Source organism: Mirounga leonina, unplaced genomic scaffold (assembly GCF_011800145.1).
Source record: "Mirounga leonina isolate KUSES-001 unplaced genomic scaffold, KU_Mleo_1.0 Mir_115, whole genome shotgun sequence".
In the NCBI taxonomy this organism is placed as follows: domain Eukaryota; kingdom Metazoa; phylum Chordata; class Mammalia; order Carnivora; family Phocidae; genus Mirounga; species Mirounga leonina.
In genome coordinates, this window is record NW_023270268.1 from 95,059,632 (window position 1) to 95,081,887 (window position 22,256).

At 40.7% G+C, this 22,256-nt stretch overlaps 1 protein-coding gene across 2 annotated transcripts in view; it reads left to right on the forward strand.

The window, feature by feature from the left end:
• Window positions 1-22,256, forward strand: part of LSAMP (limbic system associated membrane protein) — a 656,844-nt gene that overhangs the window by 585,158 nt on the left and 49,430 nt on the right. For both annotated transcript variants that reach the window (XM_035000116.1, XM_035000115.1), the window contains exon 4: window positions 22,006-22,140. In XM_035000116.1, coding sequence (XP_034856007.1) covers window positions 22,006-22,140 — 135 coding nt within the window. The remainder of the gene's footprint in view (window positions 1-22,005; window positions 22,141-22,256) is intronic.

The following is a 22,256-nucleotide window of genomic DNA, read 5'->3' on the forward strand; positions in this document are numbered from 1 at the left end:
AGCTTTATTTTTTTTAATTTTTTTAAAGATTTTATTTATTTATTTGAGAGAGAGAAAGATTTTATTTATCTGAGAGCAAGACAGCACGTGCATGTGAGCTGAAGAGCTAAAAAGAGAACAGGAGCACTGGAGCCTGTGGGCGGGGGGAGGGGCAGAGGGAGGGCAGGGGCCTGGGGAGAAGCAGACTCCCCTGAGCAGGGAGTCCAACCTGGGCCTCCATCTCAGGACCCTGAGATCATGACCTGAGCCGAAGACAGACACTTAGAGGACTGAGCCACCCAGGCGCCTCTACCACTTACTAGCTTTATAATCTTGAAAAAGGAATTCAGATCCTTGGTCCTCACCCACACTATAACTATATTGTGATGCTATAGTTCCTGAATTAACAAGTTTGTGAGGAATTGCTTAGCACATGCCTGATTTACAGTAAGCTCTCAATAAATATTTATTTGGTGAAGCAGTGTTCAGTTCTCTTCTCCTTCCCCCCTATCTGTGTGATCTTAGGCAAAATACTTAATAACTCTGAACTTCAGTTTCCTCATCTTTAGAGATAATAATGCTTTTATTACAGAGCTTTCAAGAAGGTTAAGTAATATAATTCATGTGGCATTCTTAGCACATAGTTTTCACTCAATAAATGCTTATAGTTCTTTCTCTTCCTTATTTTCATTCTGCACTCCATTTAAACTCTTCTATCCATGTTTCATCTTCAAGAATCTCAGGTCTATTTTCTTCCCTACCTCCTATTGTTATCCTTCTCCTGGCACTCATACCCCTTCTCTTTTCCAGATTCTACTTCTGATTTTCTCTTGTATTCCCCTCACTATTACCCTCTTCTTCATCCCTAATGCCTTTCCTCTTGTCTGTGCCAACTTTCAAGAGCTAAAGTAGAAACCAGGTAATGTCTAAAGGTGACAGATGGAGAAATCCCACCTGCCCAGAGGACTTTTCAAGCTGATCCAAACACTGAAGGATAAATGATTTAGATGTCTTTGATTTGGGAGCATAGAGACAACAAAATGTATTGAACAATAGAGATCCTCTTGACTCCTGCCTTCCATATGTGCATGTACACACACACACACACATGCATACACACACACACATAAGCTTGCCCCAAAATTATGCATGTGATCACTTCCTCACTCATTCTTGTGAGTCCTTTTATCTTTGTATTTATATTTACTTTTCTTCACTCATTTTCAGAACTTCAGAAATAACAGAATATATAAATCAATAAAAATCTAAGAAGAAAGAAAAAAGGACATAAAAAGGGAGATGCTGAGATATGAATGACAACTTGGCATGTATGTTTTAATTCTTTTAGAACAAGCAGCATCCTCTTAACACTACTAGACAAGCTGTACACTTGTTCTGAGCAGCTTGTAACTTTCTTCTTTCTCACAAGGCACTCTGCTACATGGTATAAGGATGTTTCTGAGTCCAGCTGGTGATCACATTATGTCCTGAGGCAAAATGATTGATGGTATGTACCATACTTTTTCTAGCTTGTATAAAGCAGATGCTATTCCTGCTCTGCTCATTCACATAGGTGTTTAAATTTTCCTAGACTCTTACAAAACTTCAACAGTACCCCTGGAAAGTCAGGCAATAGGGCAACTTCATCCGAGATATAGAAAAAAAATGTAGGGGAGTAGGAACTTGGAGGTACTTTCTCTCTCCCTCTCTCTTTCTTTCTTTCTTCCTCTCCCGCCTTTCTCAATCTCTTTCTCTCTCACACACACACACATACATACACACTACTTTCATGTTGGTTTTCTTTGGGTGGAGTTGCTCTTTGTACACTGGAATCATTTAAGCAGGGGTATCCTGTGTTTGGTATCTCTTTTATTCCAGCACTGAACAGCTAATATTGTTTTCCTTTAAGTCTCTGCCTTTCCTGAGACCTTCTAGGGCTTTGGAATCTTCAATAGTAAGGTTGATTTCCCAGGGCTACACCTTTCTAAGGATGATTGTCTTCCAATTTCCTATAGCCATTTTTTCTCTGACCCTGCTGAATGCACTTACTCTTAGTCTTGAGCATTGACTCAGGGCAAAGAGGAAAATGTAAAATAAGTTTGTGGGCGGGGGGGTATCTCTATGTTTCAGCGTCTAAACTTGTGGCCATTCCAAGCTGCCAGTCACTATGAGAATGTCATGCCATTTTTTCTGTGGTCCATCAATTTTAAGAACTCCCAGGCAGCATAAAATAAGAAAAAGTTTTAATGTCAATTTGGGATACTACTACTCTCAGAGGGTAAAACTTTTCAACTCTTGGAAATATGATTTTTAGTTTCATAATTTGAAAGCTCCATGACTTATTCTTGTGCATTTCTCTCCCATCTTATTGTTGAGCATTTGTGTGTGATTTCATATAATGGTTTTTCTCTGCTGTGGGTACCAAATGCTGTGCACCGTACAGGTTTGTGATCACCATCTTTCCAGCAGGCAAAAGAAATGCATGGGACCTTTTCAGCTTTTTTAGAAAGAAACAAGTATAAGGCTATTAGTCTGATTCTAACTTTTACGGCATTTCTCTTGGGAGCAGCTCCACAGCAAGTGCTGCAATCTCTTCCCTAGAAAATAGTTCATCTCATACCCACAGTCAGAGCTTTGAAAGCTTTCCTTACGTGGTGGCTAGTTTATTGAGGCCGGGGCACAGGAACTGGTGAGTCAGGGTGCCTTGGTGAAGCTTTTGTACTCAAAATGTACATCAGCATCACCCCCACGGCGTTAAAATGCAGATCCCTAGGGCTCCCCATAAACCTACTAGACTAGAACTTCTGGAGCTGAGCCTAAGAGCCTTCCTTTTTAAAAGACATTCCCCTGTTGATTTTTCCTAGTTTGTGAGCCACTGCTTTCGATCGATATTTAGGGTGACCTAAAATGAAAGTTGACTCTTGGGTGTTGACACTACAATTATTTGAAAATAATTGCTTAAATCCTAGATCATAGAATGATCTCTCTGAAATACATTTTTGTTGTTACTTACTATATTACCTGATTTAAACACAACAGCCCAATAAAAAATGCAATTCTTCAGACTTGCATGTTAGAGTCTATTCCTTTATACCATCCAAATTAATGAATATTCACAGGAAAAGCAAGTTCAAGTTATTGATGACATGTTATCAATAAAATGGTTCCCTAAATAGTTATGTCCCCTTTCCGTTTTAGTGTTGTCTTATTATGCTTTGTTGTATCTTCCCAGCACAGTGCTGGGTGTGTAATAATTGTCAAATTAAATTCTCTAATATGCTTTCTATTCTGAGGAGCTGGTACTCCTCAAAGATTACAAAGGGAGAGCTACACTTCCTGTATTTCTCTCTCAGTCTCTTTCATTCTCTCTCTCGCTCTCTCTCTAGCATGAGAGAGAGGGTTCATCTTTATGAGGAACCCAAGGATGTCAAATAATCTCCTGACCATATTTGGTTTTTCATTTATGGCTATCAAAGTTTGGACTATCAGGAGTTGATCTACCATCCCTATCATTGCTTGATTTTAGTTTATTCCTTGAACATAATTGCACTGATGTGTCCTTTGGAAACTATTTCAATGGTTTTCAAACTATTGGCTAAGGAACACTGGTGTTCCAGAAACTAAACTTAGTGGTTCTGCTGCTAAATGGAATATTGGCATTCTTTTACTGATTCATAGAATTCATAGAATTCTGCTGAACAGAATTTTATTGATTGAAGGTTGTCCCAAGAAACATTCTTAAATTTTTTGATGTTTACAACATTTTTTTTCTGAATTAAAATTTAATGGTGTCCAATTTGGATAAGCACAAAATCACATAATCAAATATTTAGCTTTTTGTATTTGGATTTGTTGTTAGACAAAGACTACTATGATTTTTGGAGTGCTCTGCTACCTGAAAAATTTGAGAACCTGTATCCTGAATTGTAATTTGGAAAAGTTATAAAAAAGTATCTTTTCCAGCAAATGGAGATTAAATCTATATGATTAAATTTTGTGAAATTACTTTTAAACTTTCTTTCTATCAAACTTCATTTTAAATGTGCCTCAAGTTTCTTATTTTTGACCCTTTAGTAAAGACTATATTCTTGCTAATTTGGAGAATAATTCCACATTCCTGCTAACCCAAATTCAGTCACTTACCTTTCTCCAGCTTTCCCTGAATGTATTTTACTCTCTTTCTCTCTCTCTCTCTTTCTTCTCATTTTCTTCCGAATATCTCTCATCCTTAAGTTGCCTTATGATATTCCAAATTTGACTTCTTAATGGAGAGAAGAACAGATTACTAAATGGCCAGTGCTTGGATAGGGGAAGGAGGAGGTCAAGCATCTGACTATTTTGGAACTGCATCTTCTTTTGATTAATGTGGTTGCAACCTAAACATGCTCTACCTAAGGTTTAACTAGTCTCACTGGAGCCCGTGCAGTTCATGGCAATGGCCAATAACTCTCATCCATGACAGCACTTGACAGCTCTCTGGGTAAACATTCCATTAGATAAGAATTGAATATAGGAACAAAACTTTCATTATCTCTGCTGTGCAGAGAAAGCCTTGGTAACCTACTCAAGCCTAAACCTAAAGCCCTTGGACCACCTGGAATGATATCAGGACCAGGGATATTGTTTTCAAAAAATTATTTGGGCCTCCAGTCCTGTAAAGAGGACTGAAGGTTATCACTATGTTGTCGGGAATGACCACTCCAAACTTTTGTGACTCTTAAGCTTTCCTAACCCAGCCACCTTTGCAATCATGTGCTCATGTATTCACTTACTCTCAGATGTGTAGAATGACAGGTAATCACTTCTTAGCATGGTTATTTTTTTTTAAGATTTTATTTATTTATTTGACAGAGAGACACAGCGAGATAGGGAACACAAGCAGGGGGAGGGGGAGAGGGAGAAGCAGGCTCCCCGCAGAGCAGGGAGCCCGATGCGGGACTCAATCCTGGGACTCCAGGATCATGACCTGAGCCGAAGGCAGTCGCTTAACCGACTGAGCCACCCAGGTGGCCTTAGCATGGTTATTTTTATGTCATATCCAAATGAAGTCTTTCTGTGAGCAGGCCTAGGGTCAACCAACCTCTGTCAATAAACCTCTGTCTGCCCTGACTGCCAACAGGCTGATTTTGTTGGTATCTATAAGTCTACTGTAGGCTGCAACGGTCCAGTACTATTTTCTCCCTGCTCTTATGCTTCCCCATGGTCTGCTTCACTTGATTTCTTTCTATGACCTCCCTGTACCTTCTTGTTTGCTGAAGGAACTTCCTTCTCATTTTTCTTCCTTCACATCTTCCCTGTGATCTCCTCTTGGCTGACCACAGCCAGTCAGTAGCTAAGTTTGCCTTCAGGTAAAACCATCTGTGCAAAGAGGGTGATTTGAAGTGCTTCACTTATTTCACCTTGAAATTTTAAGGTTTTCTTTTCAGGCCAGGAACCTAAAATTTCATCAGTAAATGTTGCATTGAGATCCTGATATAATCAGGTTTAGCCTTTAGGAAACCAACAGTATTTTAGAATAGTATACAAGGAAGGGAATACTGAGGAAATTTGAAAGCCTAGGATTTATTGAAGGTATTCCAAGACCTTCTACTGAGAATTTACCCAACTATCTTCTGAAGAACTGGCAATTAATTGTTCTCATCAAGATATGAATCAGCAAGTTTAAAAAACCACCTAGCATGACCTCAAATGGACCTGAAGATTTTTAATATGTTTTATATCTATTCCAGGACTGACTTATTTGGGGGTATATACGACATGTATAGACACGTCCTCTTTATCCATATCTGCACCTAATTTCATATCAAGATTTAGATATTAATAAGAATGATTTTCTGTCTCAGTATTTACTGCTTCTTTCTTAGTTACCTCAAACATTTAGATATGCGAAGCCAGAATTGTGTAAAATGTGATATCCGAACTGTGACCACCCCCCATCCCTAGCAGTGTCCTCTTCTTCCATTCTAGTCCTTGTAGTTCCCCAGAACCCATTCCCGCAAGTACCTATCCTGATTGCCTGCATTCTGACAAGTCCCTTAGGTGTTAATTGAGAATTAAGACGTTAACTGATAAAAGGTATAACCACTTGCATTAATATTTGCATCGCACAAAGAGTCTTAATGGGAAAATAATTAAGCTTTAAAGTTTGATTTCTTTGAGGCAATTTATCCTGCCTGGCAACCTGTCAAATCTCTCCAGGCAGGCAGCCCCCGCTTTGCATCACCTAATCTGCCTACACCTCATGCTGGCCACATATAATTTCAGTGTAACTCTGCAACCAGACTATCAGAGTGTGGAGGGGGATAGCTCGGAATCTTATGTAACATGATCCAAAGAAATTAAATCTCTCATCTGTTTATAAATTAATTTACTCCTAGAGGATCTTCCAATACTTGATAAGGTCAATAGCCATCCACCTGTCATTCTGCAAGTTCACAGTTAGTTTATCCACTGATCAAAGAAGATTTTGTAACAAAATTCATGTGTAATGGAGGTAAGAAAGGCAATTTGCGATTTGTTGCCCAACTTTGCGTATAAATGACCTATTCTTTGTTACTTTTACAATTTGAAAATCTAGTGGCCATGCCCAGCAAAACGTGGTGAATTGCAGGACAGAAAGGATAGGACAACAGATAATTGGGAATTGGGAGCCAGGCTTTGTTTAGAGTTCTAGGCAGGCCAGCAGGTAGTCAGCATTGGCTTTTGTCAGGAAGCTAGTGTCTCAAACTGGTAGGCAAGATGGAGATTAGTACCAGGAAGAGAGCTAAAACTTTTAAGATATGGTATAATGGTTAAAACACCAGAGTCACACAGACATCGTGGCTTTGCCCTTTACTATCTATGTGATGTTGGGAAAGTTCTTTTTAACTTTGCTAACCCTAAGCAACATCAGTTGTAAAGAAAGAGAAAAGAATATGCCTATATAGATAAATGAACTAGCACATGTGAGCATCTCTGTGTGACACAAAATGGTAACAACAAATGGAGGTTTGAATTGTTAGCTCAGGACAGGGAATTGAATGTCACGTTCAATGCAGAATGTTGGTTCTTCTGATGAGTTCTTAACTTTTCTCCTTCAGTCTCCCCTTACCTAAAAATTGGATTGAGCCCTTTGGCCATGATCAGGATCATGGGCCAAAGCTAAACTTGTCAGCTAAAGTTAATTGAAGTCCCTTGAGAGAAGAAAAGGGCCGTGCCCCTGAATGACAGACTACTAAAATCAGGTGGCTGGTTCCCAAATGTAGGTGTGCCCAGGGATCACTTAGGGAGCTTTATAAACACATGGATTCCTGGGCCTCACCTCTGCTGGTTCTGATTCAGTAAGTCTTTGAAATGACCCAGTGATCCACATATATATAATAAGCTCGCAGTGGGATTCTTATATAGGTGGTCCGTGGATCACACTTTGAGAAACAATAGAGTAGATGCTGACAGGAACCTGAGATAAGCTGATTACCACAGCTGGGCACGATATTAGCATAATTTTTCTAAAGTGAAAGCAAAAGAAAAAAATACATTGATTCACATAGCTACTTTTTTTTTTTTTAAGATTTTATTTATTTATTTGAGAGAGAGAGAATGAGAGACAGAGAGCATGAGAGGGAGGAGGGTCAGAGGGAGAAGCAGACTCCCCGCCGAGCAGGGAGCCCGATGCGGGACTCGATCCCGGGACTCCAGGATCATGACCTGAGCCGAAGGCAGTCGCTTAACCAACTGAGCCACCCAGGTGCCCACACATAGCTACTTTTTTATTTTAAAAACAGTGGCAAGAGTTTAAAAATCCATCTGAGGAAATATTTTCTGCAAATATCTGATGCATGGAGGGCATTTATAAAGAGTATTGAGTAATGTATTAGACAATATATTTGCCTGAAGTTTATGAAATACATAGAAAGTATGTTCAAAAGGGTAATTTTTTTTAGTCTTTATAGAAAAGCCTGTGGTCTCACTTCAGTGAAGCCATTTCTAGGAAGTGCAGAAATAATGATGGTCCAACTGGTTTGCTTTCTAAATACGTGATCCTTTGATAGACTCCAGAGGCTCTTAAATAAATGGATGGTAGCATGCTGAGTAGATATGCTGTCTCCATCAGTTTGGGCTGCTATAACAAAGTACCATAGAGTGGGTGGCTTACACAACAGACATTTATTTCTCATAGTTCTGGAGGCTGAGAAGTCCAACATCAAGGCGCCGGCAGGTTCAGTATCTAGTGAGAGCTCACTTCTTGGTTCATAGATGGGTGTCTTCTTCCTGTCCTCACATAGAAGAAGGGGTCAAGAGAGCTTTCTGGAGTCCTTTCTTAAAGGGCACTATTCCCATTCATGAGAACCCCACCCTCATGACTTAGTCACTTCCCAAAGGCCCCACATCTTAATACTACCACTTTGGGAGTGGGATTTCAATACGCTTTGTGGTTATCAAGGGTCTAAAACAAGCATTTGACAGATCCTAGGTTGAAATCCATTAGAGCAACTGAATCTCTGAATAGTTATTCTGGTGGTTACAGTGAGATCCTTATAAGGTAGCTGTGAGAAGTGAGGGGGACAAACCTTTAAACAGAGTGATGACGAAATGACTTCAATACAAGACTGGAAAGTTGTCAGTTATGAACAAATGCTTGAGTACATTTCAGTGCTTGGTTGAGATAGAAAGTCTGTGCTGTATAATGTGGAAAAAAGGACTGAGCCTCATATTTTTGTATGACAGGTATTTGTTATAACGTGCTCTCTCCATCCAGAAAGGTCTCCACATGGACCCTATAAATGGTATATTTTTAAGGAGATAATTGTATAATTTTTGCCTGTTAGCTGCTGCAGGACCTAAACCACTAGCAAACTTTAAAGTTCCCAGTGAGAAAGAGAGATAGCTGAGTTTTGCCTGCTGAAGAAGTATAAAAGAAGAAGCAAACTAGGACAAAGGATGGGTTCTTTCTATTCACATCTCAGACCTCTTTTCCTTTCCTGGAAGACTTATATTCATATCATTAAGGAGACAGCTTGGGATCATTCTCAGGATATTCAGGTCCAAGGTCTATGACCATAGTGGGGCACAGAGATTTATGGGTAATGGTACTGCATCTAGGCTAGCAGGCTATTAGTCAGTGACAGACATACAATCAGAAGCATCCAGTCTTGGAGGAAGGGAGACATCGGCAACTAGATTATGATGGGCCAAGTTCATGGTTTGGTCCCACATTAGCCCCAGCTGGGGACTGGAGTGCAATCTGAGCACCAGTGACAAGGACAGAAGACTCAAGCAAACTGGCACTCAGAGTGGAGAATTGGTAGGGAAAAGGTATCTGAGTGTGCATTTGGGTACCCGCCGCCTTCAGGGCCAGCACTGCTGTCCAAAGCCCTCTGAGTAGTGAGGAAAGAACTTCTAAGGAAGACCAGGCTTGCATCTCAGTGCTTCAGGACAGAGTGGGCTGGCCCTGCAGGTCGCAGTTCTTTACTAGCAACAGTCAGACAGTATAGAGGGTAGGGGAGAACCGACGTGCGCGCATACAGTCACTAAAACTCTTTCTTGTCCAGCTAATTAGAGAACTGTTCTATTTTTCTATAAATTGACGTCCTTGCTGGTATTCCTCCTGTCATTTGGTATTGGTGTCTTATTTCCATATTAATTCTTCTGTCTTTAGGCCAGAAATAGAAATCTCAGAGATTTTCTTTTTCATTATGAGAAACCTACCCTGAGGAGACAGCCAAAAGGGTGAATATATCTTTCCCCTATACTGGAATTCTTAAAACCAATTCCATTTTCAAAAAACTTTTAATATAAAAGTAACATATGCTTTATGTCAAAAATTCAAGCAATATAGGAGGACATAAAATGAAGGGAAATTCCCTGACTACACACTTCTGGCCCTCCAGACTCCATAATCCAGAAGACCACCACCAATATTATGTAGACATTGTATGCATACAAGCAAATGTGTTAAAAAGCATATATATGAATGTATGTATTTATGTGTGAATACAACTTATCTAACACAAACAACATAAACTATAACTAGTATTCTGTAATCAATATATCTTAAATAGCATTACATGAATTAAATTTTCTTAATTAGGTGAATACATTTATATAAAAAGCATGACACAGTAAGCAGTTAATAAATACTAATAAATAATTCAAATATTTTGTGATAATCCTCTCCTCGCTTCGTTTTATAATTTTACAACTATACAGCATTTCGGAAAACCGTAGATCAGTTTTGCTTGTCTGCCATTTTCATATGAGGAGATTTATGCTGTATTTATTCTGTTTTATTTATTTTACATAACATTATGTTTGGGAGATTACCCATATTGCCACTTACAGCTGTCATCTATTCATTTTCTTTGTTGTATGGTATTTTATTTTATGAATATGCAAGAATTTATTTACTTTTTACACAATATGGGTGTTTCCAGTGCTGCTTGGAACATTGCTGAACATGGTAGTGGAATTGCTGGGTCGTATGCATGTGCTCAGCTTTAGGAGATATTGTCACACAGATTCCCCAGATAGTCAAACCAGCCTACTGACTTCAAATGTTCAACTTTGGAAGAAATGTGGCCCTTTTATGTCCTTTTTATTTAAATACATTTTTTATCTTTTCCTTTATGTATTTATTTTGTTGATGAAGGGTTTGTACTACAGAAAATACTACAGAAAATACTTTTTGTACTACATAAAAATATTTTCTATGTGGTCAGACTCATCTCTTTTTTATGGCTCTGTGTTTCATGACTTGCTTAGATGGTTTTCCCTCTTCAATATTATCAAATTCTTGTCTATTCTTTTTGTATTCATATAGTTTAATTTTAAATTTTGAATTATTTGTCACATCTGAATTTGTTTTGGTGAATAATATAAGGAAGCTTTTTTTTTTTCTCAACAAGGGAGAGCCTGTTGTTTTGACACCATTTAGCAACAATAAAAGAGAAATATCATTCATTAGGGAGTTGGTTATAGTATTGATATATAAAACTATGTTTTTTTTAATATGGCTAATACCAGTTAGGTAATAGCAAAAAAGGACCCTATTCACTAGAAATAAGAAAATATAAAATAGAATAAGCTTAATGCAAAATTCTCATGACTTAAGAAGAAAAAAAAATTGATGGATGAATAAAAAAGACTTAAATGTGATACCTATTCTTAGACAGAATCAAGATTATAAACCTATATCTCTGTAAATAAACCTATAAATCTGATACAAAACCAATCAAAAAGCTGAATATTTATTTTTGGTTTGATTTAGAAAATAATTCTAAAGTTCATCTGAAAAAGATATATGGAACCAATCATGAAAATTTTAAGAAATGACTATCCATATCTGTAATTAAAATGTATTAAAAGCTATGGTAGGGGGGTAGCCAGGGTTCAGCTGGGAGAGTGTGCAATTCTTGATCTCAGGGTTGTAAGTTCGAGCCCCAGGTTGGACATAGAGTTTACTTAAAAAAAAAAAAAAAAAAGCTATGGTAATTCAACAGGTATAAATTTAACAGGTATAAAAACTCATTTTTATTACCCACTCTCCCCCAACATAGATTAAAAGTTAAAAAATAAAATAGTAGGCGACTAGGCCAAGAATAGACAAAAAGAGTAAAAAGACAACAGAATCAAGAAATAAACCAAATTGTAAATAGGAGTAGCATTTAAAATCATTGACAAAAATATGATTAATAGTTTTTAACAGAAACTGGTTCACATATAATTTCCAAAACCTTTAATCCATTTCCCACTCATGTGAAATAAAGTCAAGGCCTCCAGAACTGTTTAATTGTATTTATCCCTGATGAGAATGTAAGTTCCATAAGAGTGAGAACAATATCTTTCTTCTACTTCCTATTTCTTATAATTACTGTTTATAATTGTACTTCAGAAGCCATGCTCTGCTATTCAGACCACACCCCACTTGCATATATGTTTTTAAGTATTTAGGCCTTTTATACTAAAAATTTGTATTTTGAATTATTCATCTTATTCAGCATGTGGAGGCACCCATCTGTATCCCCTTTTTCCCCTAAATGGTTAGTTCCTTGTTTTTGTCTATAGTTATCTTCCTTGGTTTATAAAGATCTAAGAAAATAAATGAATAAGGAAATGAAGAGTAAAAAAATAAGTTAGTTTTACTCTTCATTTATATCCAGTTGTTTTGAAGGGATCTCCACTTGAATACCCTTTCGGGATTCAAATTCAACAGGTATAAAAACTAAATTTTATTACCCATTTCTCTATTTCTCCCCAACTTAAAATGTCATCCAGTCCACAAATCAGTCAAACCAAGAAATTCCGGGTCATCCCTTTCCTTCCCTCGCCACTTTAATTAAGGGGAATTTGTGGAAGTAGCGCCTTCCCATCGGGCTGGGCCAGTCTGGTGGGCTTTCTTCATTTCATCCCTCTAAACCTCTGTGGTGGCCTTTTTCTCTGCCTTTGTTTTTATTTAAAAAGAAGTGGAGGAAACATCCTCATGCGGTGCTTTTTAAATGAAGTGACTTGTCAAGTCGGAGACTGTGGCAGTAATCTGAAAAGCAGTAAATTTAGCGACCCTCACTTGCACTGCCAGCCTGCCACGCGCTTGAAACATAAAGAGCAGCGGAGACAAATCGTGGCTGTTTTCCTATTAAGCTTTGGCCCACTAGCCTCGTAGCCTTGCAGGAGCGCGTGGGCCGGCCGGCGACAGCCACCGCTTTCCAGAGCAGGTGCGGCTTGCTCCTGGCCCCGCTCCGCCTCGACGCCAGCGCTCCCGGCACTCCCGCTGCGATCCATCTGCTTCCCAGAAAGGCCAAAAACCCGGGGCCAGGATGGAGGGGTGCTGTACACACAGGGCTGCAACCCAAGCCGAGTGCTGATAGGGGTACTTCCTAGTTCCTACGTTTGGGGCCCAGAGCAAGAAGCAAATTGCCAGACTCCTCAGGATTATTCTCGTGGAGCCCGGAGCTGCCCGCCTTATGTTAAACGGGAACATTCTAAGAACATCAATTTAGTTCATGCTTAAACCATTTCCTTTTCTGACCTACCCCCACTCTTTACTCCTCTTTTCTCTTCATTACTTATTTATTGACTTTAAGCAAGAACAGTTCTCTAAATTGGATCGAACAGCTCACTTAGCAGCGAGGCTAGCCGGAGAAGTGAGGCGAGGATTTGGGGGTGAGCCCAGATGAGGTCACTGCAACATGGGGGCCTGGAATGAAAGGGCAGAGGGCCAGATGGGGTTATTGCCTGCCTTGTTTTAATTACCTTTCAGAGGCTTCTGTGGCAGTCACAAAACTACGCCTAGCGATCCTTCCACAGTGCAATTGCCCTGCTGAGTTTAACACATTCACTTACAAAATGCCGATTGATTTATGTGACTCTTGAGAACAGCAACCGCTGTTCCTCACCTCTCTGGATATTTCATCCTCAACCATGGCAGAAGCTAATGACAGGTCACGTGACACCCCCGACAGCTCTGATGGCAATGGTGAGAGATCATGGTTCTTGCTGCCTATGACCAGTTCTAATCTCTACGTCACCCCCTTCTTATGAAATCATCCAGGAAACAGACACCTGCTGGAATTTTTATTTTTATTTTATTCCAAAGGACTTTTCCAAGGTTTTTGGTTTGTTTTTTTGTTTTTGTTTTTGTTTTTGTTTCTGGTTTTACCTCCTTGCCTCTTCTTCCCCACACCTTTAGGAAAATAAAAATTAAGTAAGACAGTGAGTCCCCACTTTAGGACATCATGCTATGTCATACAAATGTTCTGCAGTCTCTACTACAGTGGTTTGAATTCCCACCAATGTCTATTATTACACATTTAATCCACACGTAGCCCCAGTCTCTTAATAACTCTGTATTTCTGGGTGCTTGAGGAACGTACTCTCCAGGATGTTCCAAGAAAACCTGATACCAACCATGTGAAGAATGGAACTCATTATCTTCACTCCAGATTAAGCGCTTCTTCCTAATTTCCCAAGTGGTGCCAACTGCATTCAAACCCAGGAGGTCCTTAACTTTCAACATACGTGCTGCATTGGAATACAGTTCATACTGAAGAAAACTCAAATGGACTACAGGAGGACCCAGGGCAAGTGAAAGTCCAAGTATGTGGCACACATTCCCTTCTTCTGCTCTCACAGACATTGCCACTCTTTTCCACTGAGCCCAGACTCTGCCTCAGATTCCTTCTCAATATTATCCTCCCAGCAGCCACTGCCAACTAGTCAGGATTGATGATGACTATTTGACATCCTTGAAGAACCATCTCCACTTTCAACAGCAGTTCACAGGGCAGCTTAGCACAACAGAATGTAGGATTTAGCACCAAGAAGCTGGTACTGAGTATAAGTGGTGTTGATATAAAAAGGACTTTATTTTTTTAAAGATTATTTATTTATTTATTTAGAGAGCTGGAGCAGGGGAAGGGGTAGCGGGAGAGGGAGAAAAAGAATCTCAAGCAGACTCTGCGCTCAGAGCAGAGCCCAATGTGGAGCTTGATCTCATGCCCCTGAGATAGTGAACTGAGCCGAAATCAAAAGTCAGACGCTTAACCGACTGAGCCGCCCAGGTGCCCAAAAGGATTTTAAACAAGGAATTCTGTGCTTATACACTGTGTTTTCTCCAGAAATGAAAGACAGAGTGGGAGGTAGAGAAGGAAGGAAAGAAGGGAGTGAGGGAAAAAGAGAGAGGGAAGAAGAGAGAGGAGAAGGAAAGAAGGAAGGAAGGAAGGAAGGAAGGAAGGAAGGAAGGAAGGAAGGAAGGAAGGAAGGAAAAAACATTATAAAAAAATGCTATTTTACTCAGTACCTTGTGGGTGCTGGAAGGCTCCATTTGTACCTTCATTGAGATGCAGAGGTACTAAACACAGTAAATTCAGAGTCTTCACACCACGCCTCACATCATGCTGCTCATTTCTCCTATATGGAAAACTCTGTTTCAAGCAGGCTAGCCAGATTGCCACACCCTTTCACAATTTGCCAGCTCTGATTTTCTGCACTTGTGTTTTTCAGCTTCCTCAAAACTCACTCCTCCCAGTTACTCTTTCCTAATATAAGAAGTCCATTCTACACTGCTCCTGTTGGCATCTGTGTGCACCAGTGTCTTCGGTGGGGCTTCTATAAATAAGTAGGTGGTGCTAAACTTCTAAACTATCAGCTTTTTTTTTTTCTCATATATTGCTTCATTTGGTTCTTTCAATAAGAAAGTTAAGTGAACAAACCTTATAAAACCTGAAGGCTGTTTCTTACTTTCTTTATCTATAACTGAGCCACATTGTTTTGGAAATTCCCCATTTCCCATTCTCAAACTCCCATTTTATACTCAGTAGACAGAAATAGAGCAGATTCTGAGAGCTAAGAGACCAGCTAACGATAGCATCTCAGGGCACTGAGTGATAAAAGCGGACATGCTTCATTGGGAACCTGGGCTCCAAAAGCCCACAGACTGGTTCAAACCTCAGCTCTCCTTAATAACCTTATATACCTGGGCAAGTTCCTTTAAGGTCTTCTCTAAACCTGGATTCCCATGTTTCCTCATCTGTAAGCACTCAAACGCAGTATTGTGCATTAAATGAGATAATATCTGAGTCACCTAGCACAGTGCCTAGTATGCGTTTATTAAGTGGTAGCTCCATCAGCAGTCACCCTGCAATATTTCTGGAGCACCCCAGCATCCAGCATCATGCTGCACACCCTGGTGCGGAGGGGAGGGGTCCAATGATGAGCAAAACAAGATATGGTCCCTACAATGGAAGATTCGCTATTATCGATACAATTCCCCTTGTAAAAAACGGAACATAGGGGCGCCTGGGTGGCTCAGTGGGTTAAGCGTCTGCCTTCAGCTCAGGTCATGATCCCAGGGTCTTGGGATCGAGCCCCAATCGGGCTCCCTGCTCAGTGAGAAGCCTGCTTCTCCCTCTCCCACTCCCCCTGCTTGTGTTCCCTCTCTCGTTGTGTCTCTCTCTGTCAAATAAATAAATAAAATCTTTAAAAAAAAAAAAGGAACATAGGGAATCCTGATTTCAAGCCTAGCATTTAGAAGGGCAGAACAGTTTCTAAAAACTGACACCAGATAGGAGGTAATGGTTAAGTATGAGTACAATAACAGAATGTCATGCCCCAGGAATAAAAAGGATGTGTAGATGGCAGCTTCCGGTTGGATGCTGAGCTCAAACTGTCAGCTAGCTGATTTTTTGTATGTGAAAGCAAAAAATGCAAACCATAATGAATTGGATCTCTCTGGATGCCAAGAAAAATAATGCCAGGGTGTTCTTCTTCATTTGGCTCATGCTCATTCATAGAGCCAAAGCCAGTTGTGAATCTTTCCTGGCATTGTGCTTGCCTCTGGTTTCTGGGTACTAACTACACCCTTTGGGGCTGCAGAAGGCATGGGACCAATTTGCATAATCCACACCCTGTTGTGTCTTCCTATTCAAATGGGGAACATTTCTACAGCAGAGTAACCAAGCCCTTCCCTTCCATGTAGCTCAAATATCTCAATAGTCAAATGCCTCATTCTCTAGAGAACTCTCTCTTCTTTCATTTCCATCCCTCGAACTCTTCCTTAAAATCATCCCTATTGTATCACCATTGTGTGTCTTCAATGCAGTGTTCCTCCCTGTGTCTCCTTATTCTCTTATGATTGCTACTAATGACAATTGTGTCTGCCCCCACCCCTGTCTTCCTTCAGTCATGGATCATTTACCTCCCCCCCAGCTCTCTCACGATGGGTGGTGAGATGTGGGGATGAGAAGTGGTTTCAACTTTTGGACAGAAACACTGTCAAATGCTAAAGGATCTCTCAGCTGGGATGTGAAGCTGAGAAACAAAACTTCAAAGATCTAGAGAGAGGCATGGCTGGAAATATAAACAGAACCCCATCACAGGCATATTTCTTTTTAGATTTCTTGTGTTTTTCCCCTCTTCCTTTTTTTTTTTTTTTTTGCATGTTTGTGTAGAACGTGATGTGCCAATAATAATAAAAAAAAAAAAGGGAAGGAAGCAAAGAGAAGAACAGGTGAGTACGTCCTTAGGAAAAAAAAATAAAACATGAAATGTACTGTAAGAACAGAAACTTGTTACAGTATTTGAAGTTAGCACAGAAAACTTCAAATGGCATCATTGATTTGCAATCCTTTTTTCTTTTATTTTTAGAGGTAGAAGTTCATAGCTTGCTTTTGCGCACACTGTTCACTCTTCTTTCCAACCACAGGCCCACACAAACTCACACGCATACGAGCACACGTACCTTGCAAGGCAAGCTCCATTCTTTTGCTTTTCATTAATCTGTATGTGTGTTTGTGTTAAAGCTAATCTGTTTACATCCACTAGTAAATATTCAAATTTAGGAGAGTAAAGAGAATGTCAATCCCATTTCAAACCCACCTTCCCTTCTGTGAGGGAATGATCTGCAGAGATATTATACTAAGACTCTTCTCAGAATAGGAGGAAAAAATGATTTCTCCCTGTCCTAACATGTATGAATCCTTGGAATTCTATATTTTTAAAGTCATAAAACGCTCAAATTTTAACAAGTTTTCTAAATGCTATTTCCTGTACCTCAAATAAAGAAAAAGAAAGATATCATAATGATTATTAGGGTAGTAGCCTTTTTTTTTTTTTTAATCTCAAATAGGGCACTTGTTGTCATCTCTGGGGAATTTTCAAGAATAGGCCTGTTCTGTTTAGTAAGCAAAATTTGGGTTTTAGTGAATTTGTATGCTGTTTCCTAAAAGTTCAAGTGAATGGTTAAATATAAATAAATCGCTATTTGTCTGTATGCACATGTGTAGGCGGGAAGGGGAAGGAGGGGGGTGGGAGCAAGAGAGAGGAAAGAGAGAAAGGAGGAGAGAGACCAGTGCCATGGGAACGTATTTAATTTCAAGTGGCTGCTTGCTTCCAAATGCCTGGTTGACTTTGGAAATCTGAATCAATCAACATTTCGGATGTGAACTCCACAAGTATCACCAAAGCACAATATTCTGAAGCTGCTAAGACTATGGCACCTGGCATACTTTAATTGGCGTGATTCCTGGCTGATTTGCCTCTACGTTAGGGAACACCGAAGAGAACACTTTCCTCTTGCTGTTAGCTCTAGGCCTTTCTTTCTGACTTATGAAGAAATATTAAAAGAACTAATATGTACAATTTGAGTAAACAGTGACTATGAGGGGATATGCTAATTATGTGCAGGAGTTTGAAAGGTGCATCCACTGAGGAGGACGAGAAGTTATTTAGCCTGGTAGCTGAAAATTGCCAGGAGACACAAAAGCACATTAAGCAAAGGGAGATTTAAACTAAACACCAGATCCCAGAATAAATATAACACTCAGCGACGTGAGCAGGCTTGTGGAAATAGGTTGAGATGTTTAAAATACCAAAATATTGAAATTTGCATTTCGAGTAAACATTTATGCCAGGGCAGAAAATAATAGATAGGAACAAGAGAAAGGCCCACGTTGTAGCCAGGGGGCTTTATTCCAACCAGAGAACATCACAACAGGTTAAGTGTCACCCTCTGGCCTGAGAGCCCTCTTGAGGTTGAGAGAGTAGAGGGAAATGGGGACAGGACCCTTGGGTTGATAGCAGCTAGACAGAGTGAACTGAAAGAATGGAGGGGAAAAGTGCCCTGAGGGGGACAGATATACCAGGGCAAAGGGAGAGGAGCAAGAGAATCTGAGCGCATTTTAGAATTCTGACTCAAGGTGAACAACGTGTACTCCATGCTTTGAACAAAAACCTGCACTTGATCAGATAAAAGGTATGTCATGGTGACTGTTTCCACCTGGGGGCTTTGTTGGCATCACCACACCTTTTTTTTTAAAGATTTTATTTATTTATTTGAGAGAGAGAGAGCACCTGAGAGAGAGAGAGCACGAGTGGGGGAGGAGGGGTAGAGGGAGAAGCAGACTCTCTGCCAATGCGGGACTCGATTCCAGGACCCTGGGATCATGACCTGAGCTGAAGGCAGACACTTAACCGACTGAGCCACCTAGGCGCCCTCGACACACCTTTTTTTGAACCAACAACTCCACCCAGCAAATCCATCCTCAGGACACAGCCAGAGATGCCCTGTCCAGCTTTTCAACAGCAGAGGACTCAGCATACCCTTTCTCCCCCAGTGAATCGAAAAGAATACAGTGTTGTTGGCCATCTCTAAGAAGACCGCACTTGTTCTTAACGGACAGCTCAGTACCCACCCAGGAATGAGGTTGATGGAGGTGGGGGCCTGGCAGGGAAGAAATCCTACACCATTCAGAAATCATTTGGAACCCTTCTTTCTTTCTTTTTTTAATTTTTTTAATTTTTTATTTATTTATTTGACAATGAGAGAGAGCACAAGCAGGGGGAGTGGCAGGTGGAGGGAGAGGGAGAAGCAGGCTCCCCGCAGAGCAGGGGAGCCCGATTTAAAGATTTTATTTATTTATTTTAGAGATAGAGAGTGCACAAACAGGGGGAGGGGTTGGGGAAGGGGCACAGGGGTGCTCAGCATGGAACCTGATGTTGGGCTCCATCTCACGACCCTGAGATGATGACCTGAGCAGAAACCAAGAGTCAGACACTTAACTGAGCCACCTGAGCCACGCAGGTGCCCCAAACTCTTCTTTTATTACAATATACCATTATTCTCAAAATCAGTAATGCTGTCTTACTGTCAATTCCACCGCTGCTCTCCAGATGTTTTTAAAGAATTTATTTATTTTTGTGAGAGAGAGAGAGAGAAAGAGAGAGCAGGCACATGGGGGGGGGGTGGGCAGAGGGAGAAGCAGGTTCCCTGCTGACCAGGGAGCCCAATTTGATGCAGGGCTCAATCCCAGGACCCCGGGATCATGACCTGAGCCAAAGGCAGACACTTAACCATCTGAGCTACCCAGGCGCCCGTGCACTCCAGATTTTTTAATGAGTTTACATCTATTTTGGCCTGGAGTTGTCAACATTGCCATTTGTCTTCAGGGTATTTGCATTTAGCTACAAGATTTTAGCATCAATTAGTTGACATGACTCTCAGTCCACAGTTGCAAGTATGCAGGAAAGATTGTTTTTTTCCTCCAAGCCCAAATTCTTCCCAGCTCATCCAGTACAGCAGACTATTACCCTTCCTAAGATTTCTGTTTTCTTTCCTACAACATTCTACTTCTGCGGCATGTTAAGTCAGGTCTGTTTCCCTGAATGTGGAGAAGAAAAAAGGTGAAAACACAGACAAGGGAAAAAATTAATCTTTTATAGATAATATGCAGCTATTTACTTAATGGACTAATTCTAAAACATTTTTAGTAGAAACATGTGCTAGGTAATGTGCAGGACTCCAGAACCAGATAATTCTATATAACTACTGTCTTTTGTTGTTGGGATTGTGTAGTCTCCTCAACACTAGTGATAGTGACAATTGACAGAAGACTTGAAGCTTAGAATAGTCCTGACAGTTGTGTTATAGGATGCTATCAAAGAGGCCCTGTGTTCTACTGGGAGCCTAGTTAACAGGCTTGGCTGACATATTTAGACAGTGAATTTGTCTCTGTGCTAGCTGTCTGTTATGTTGATTTGGCCATTGGGGAATTTCCAGAAAAGGAAAATAGCTTGTGGCATTTGAGCAAAGCTATTAATTGGTACCATTTAGTGTGGGATGACCAAGAGCAAGATTTCTTCACGGGGCAGGACCGTGTCCTTTTGCACCCCCCCCAACTGCTTTATCCTAACCCAACAGCAATGGGGTTTTGTAATTTGTTCAATTTAGAGGGTTCAATTTTTTTTTTAAAGATTTTATTTATTTATTAGAGAGAGACACAGTGAGAGAGGGAATACAAGCAGGAGGAGTGGGAGAGGGAGAAGCAGGCTTCCCCGCTGAGCAGGGAGCCCGATGCGGGGCTCGATCCCAGGACCCTGGGATCATGACCTGAGCCGAGGGCAGACGCTCAACGACTGAGCCACCCAGGCACCCCTAGAGGGTTCAATTTAGCTGGAGTTAAAGAGGGTTCAATTTAGCTGGAGTTAAAGAGGGTTCAATTTAGCTGGAGTTAAAGTCCATAGGCCTTTTTGACCAAGCTCTTCCCCTGCTCAATCCCCTTTCCTCTTCATCTTCTTTTCCCTCAGTTCCTTTTCCTCCCCTTCCACTTCCTATTCCTTCTCTCGCGACCCCTGCCCTCTCCAGGAAGAAAGTCATTTAATCAATTATACTCCACAGGAGGGGAATTAAACAAGCCTGCCTGTCTTGAAATTTCATTACTAAATGGACACATCCAACTTTGCGGAACTTTCCAAAAAGGACCTCCAGAGCGCTAATCCTAACTGATTAAGCCAATGATATTGAGCTCCCTACCACCTCCCCCCGCCCCATGTGACACAGTCTGTCACAAAGCACAGCATCAGCAGCACATCCTCATCTATCTGGTTCCTAGTCTGAAAGCCTCAATGATGAAGCAGTTTGACACCGAGCAAGGAAACCATAGCTACATGACAGGGTTTTAAACATGACCTTTGTAAACAGAATTCCACAGAATCTGAGGGAGAAGAATGAGTTTCTCAAAAGGAAACCACTTTTCCTAATAACAACTTTGGTCGGAAGCGTGTTTTGCCACATGGTGTAACTGATGGTAACAGTGCTTCGACAGTAGTCCCTCTGAGCCCTTACAGCTCTGTGCCCAATTCCCACTGTGTTCTGAGCCCTCAACCAGTGACTAATGGGTGTAGATGCATAAACACTCTAGCTTCTTGACCCTCAGTTAGGACAACTTTGAGTGGGACATGTGCTTTCCCCAGAGCTCCCTGATGGATTAAACCAAGTTACCCTGTGTGGGATGAGACCTGTACCCTCTCTTGGCTTCTTTCTCTTCCAGGTCCCACTTTCCTACTCACCTACTGGTTTTTCCTGAGAACGCTCCTTCCATAATCACGTTCACATGACTTTTTGTCTTGGGGTCTGCTTCTGTGGGACCTGACCTCAGACAAGTGCATTGTCAAATTATTAAAAAACCATGTGTATTTACTGCTTCTGAAAAGAAAACATAGATGTTCTACTGCATATTTTAAACCTAAAAAACAATCATGCAAATTTCTGTTTTTCAGGGAGAGAGTTTGAAGGAGAAGAAGAATATCTGGAGATCCTTGGCATCACCAGGGAGCAGTCAGGCAAATATGAGTGCAAAGCTGCCAATGAAGTCTCCTCAGCGGATGTTAGACAAGTGAAGGTCACTGTGAACTGTGAGTATAGCAAAAGCCAGCAGGTGCTGTGTGCCCAGGGCCCACGTCTACCACGAGCAAGCTCTAAAGATCCCATTAACAAAAGAACATCGCATTTCAAGCAGATGCCTCTCTGG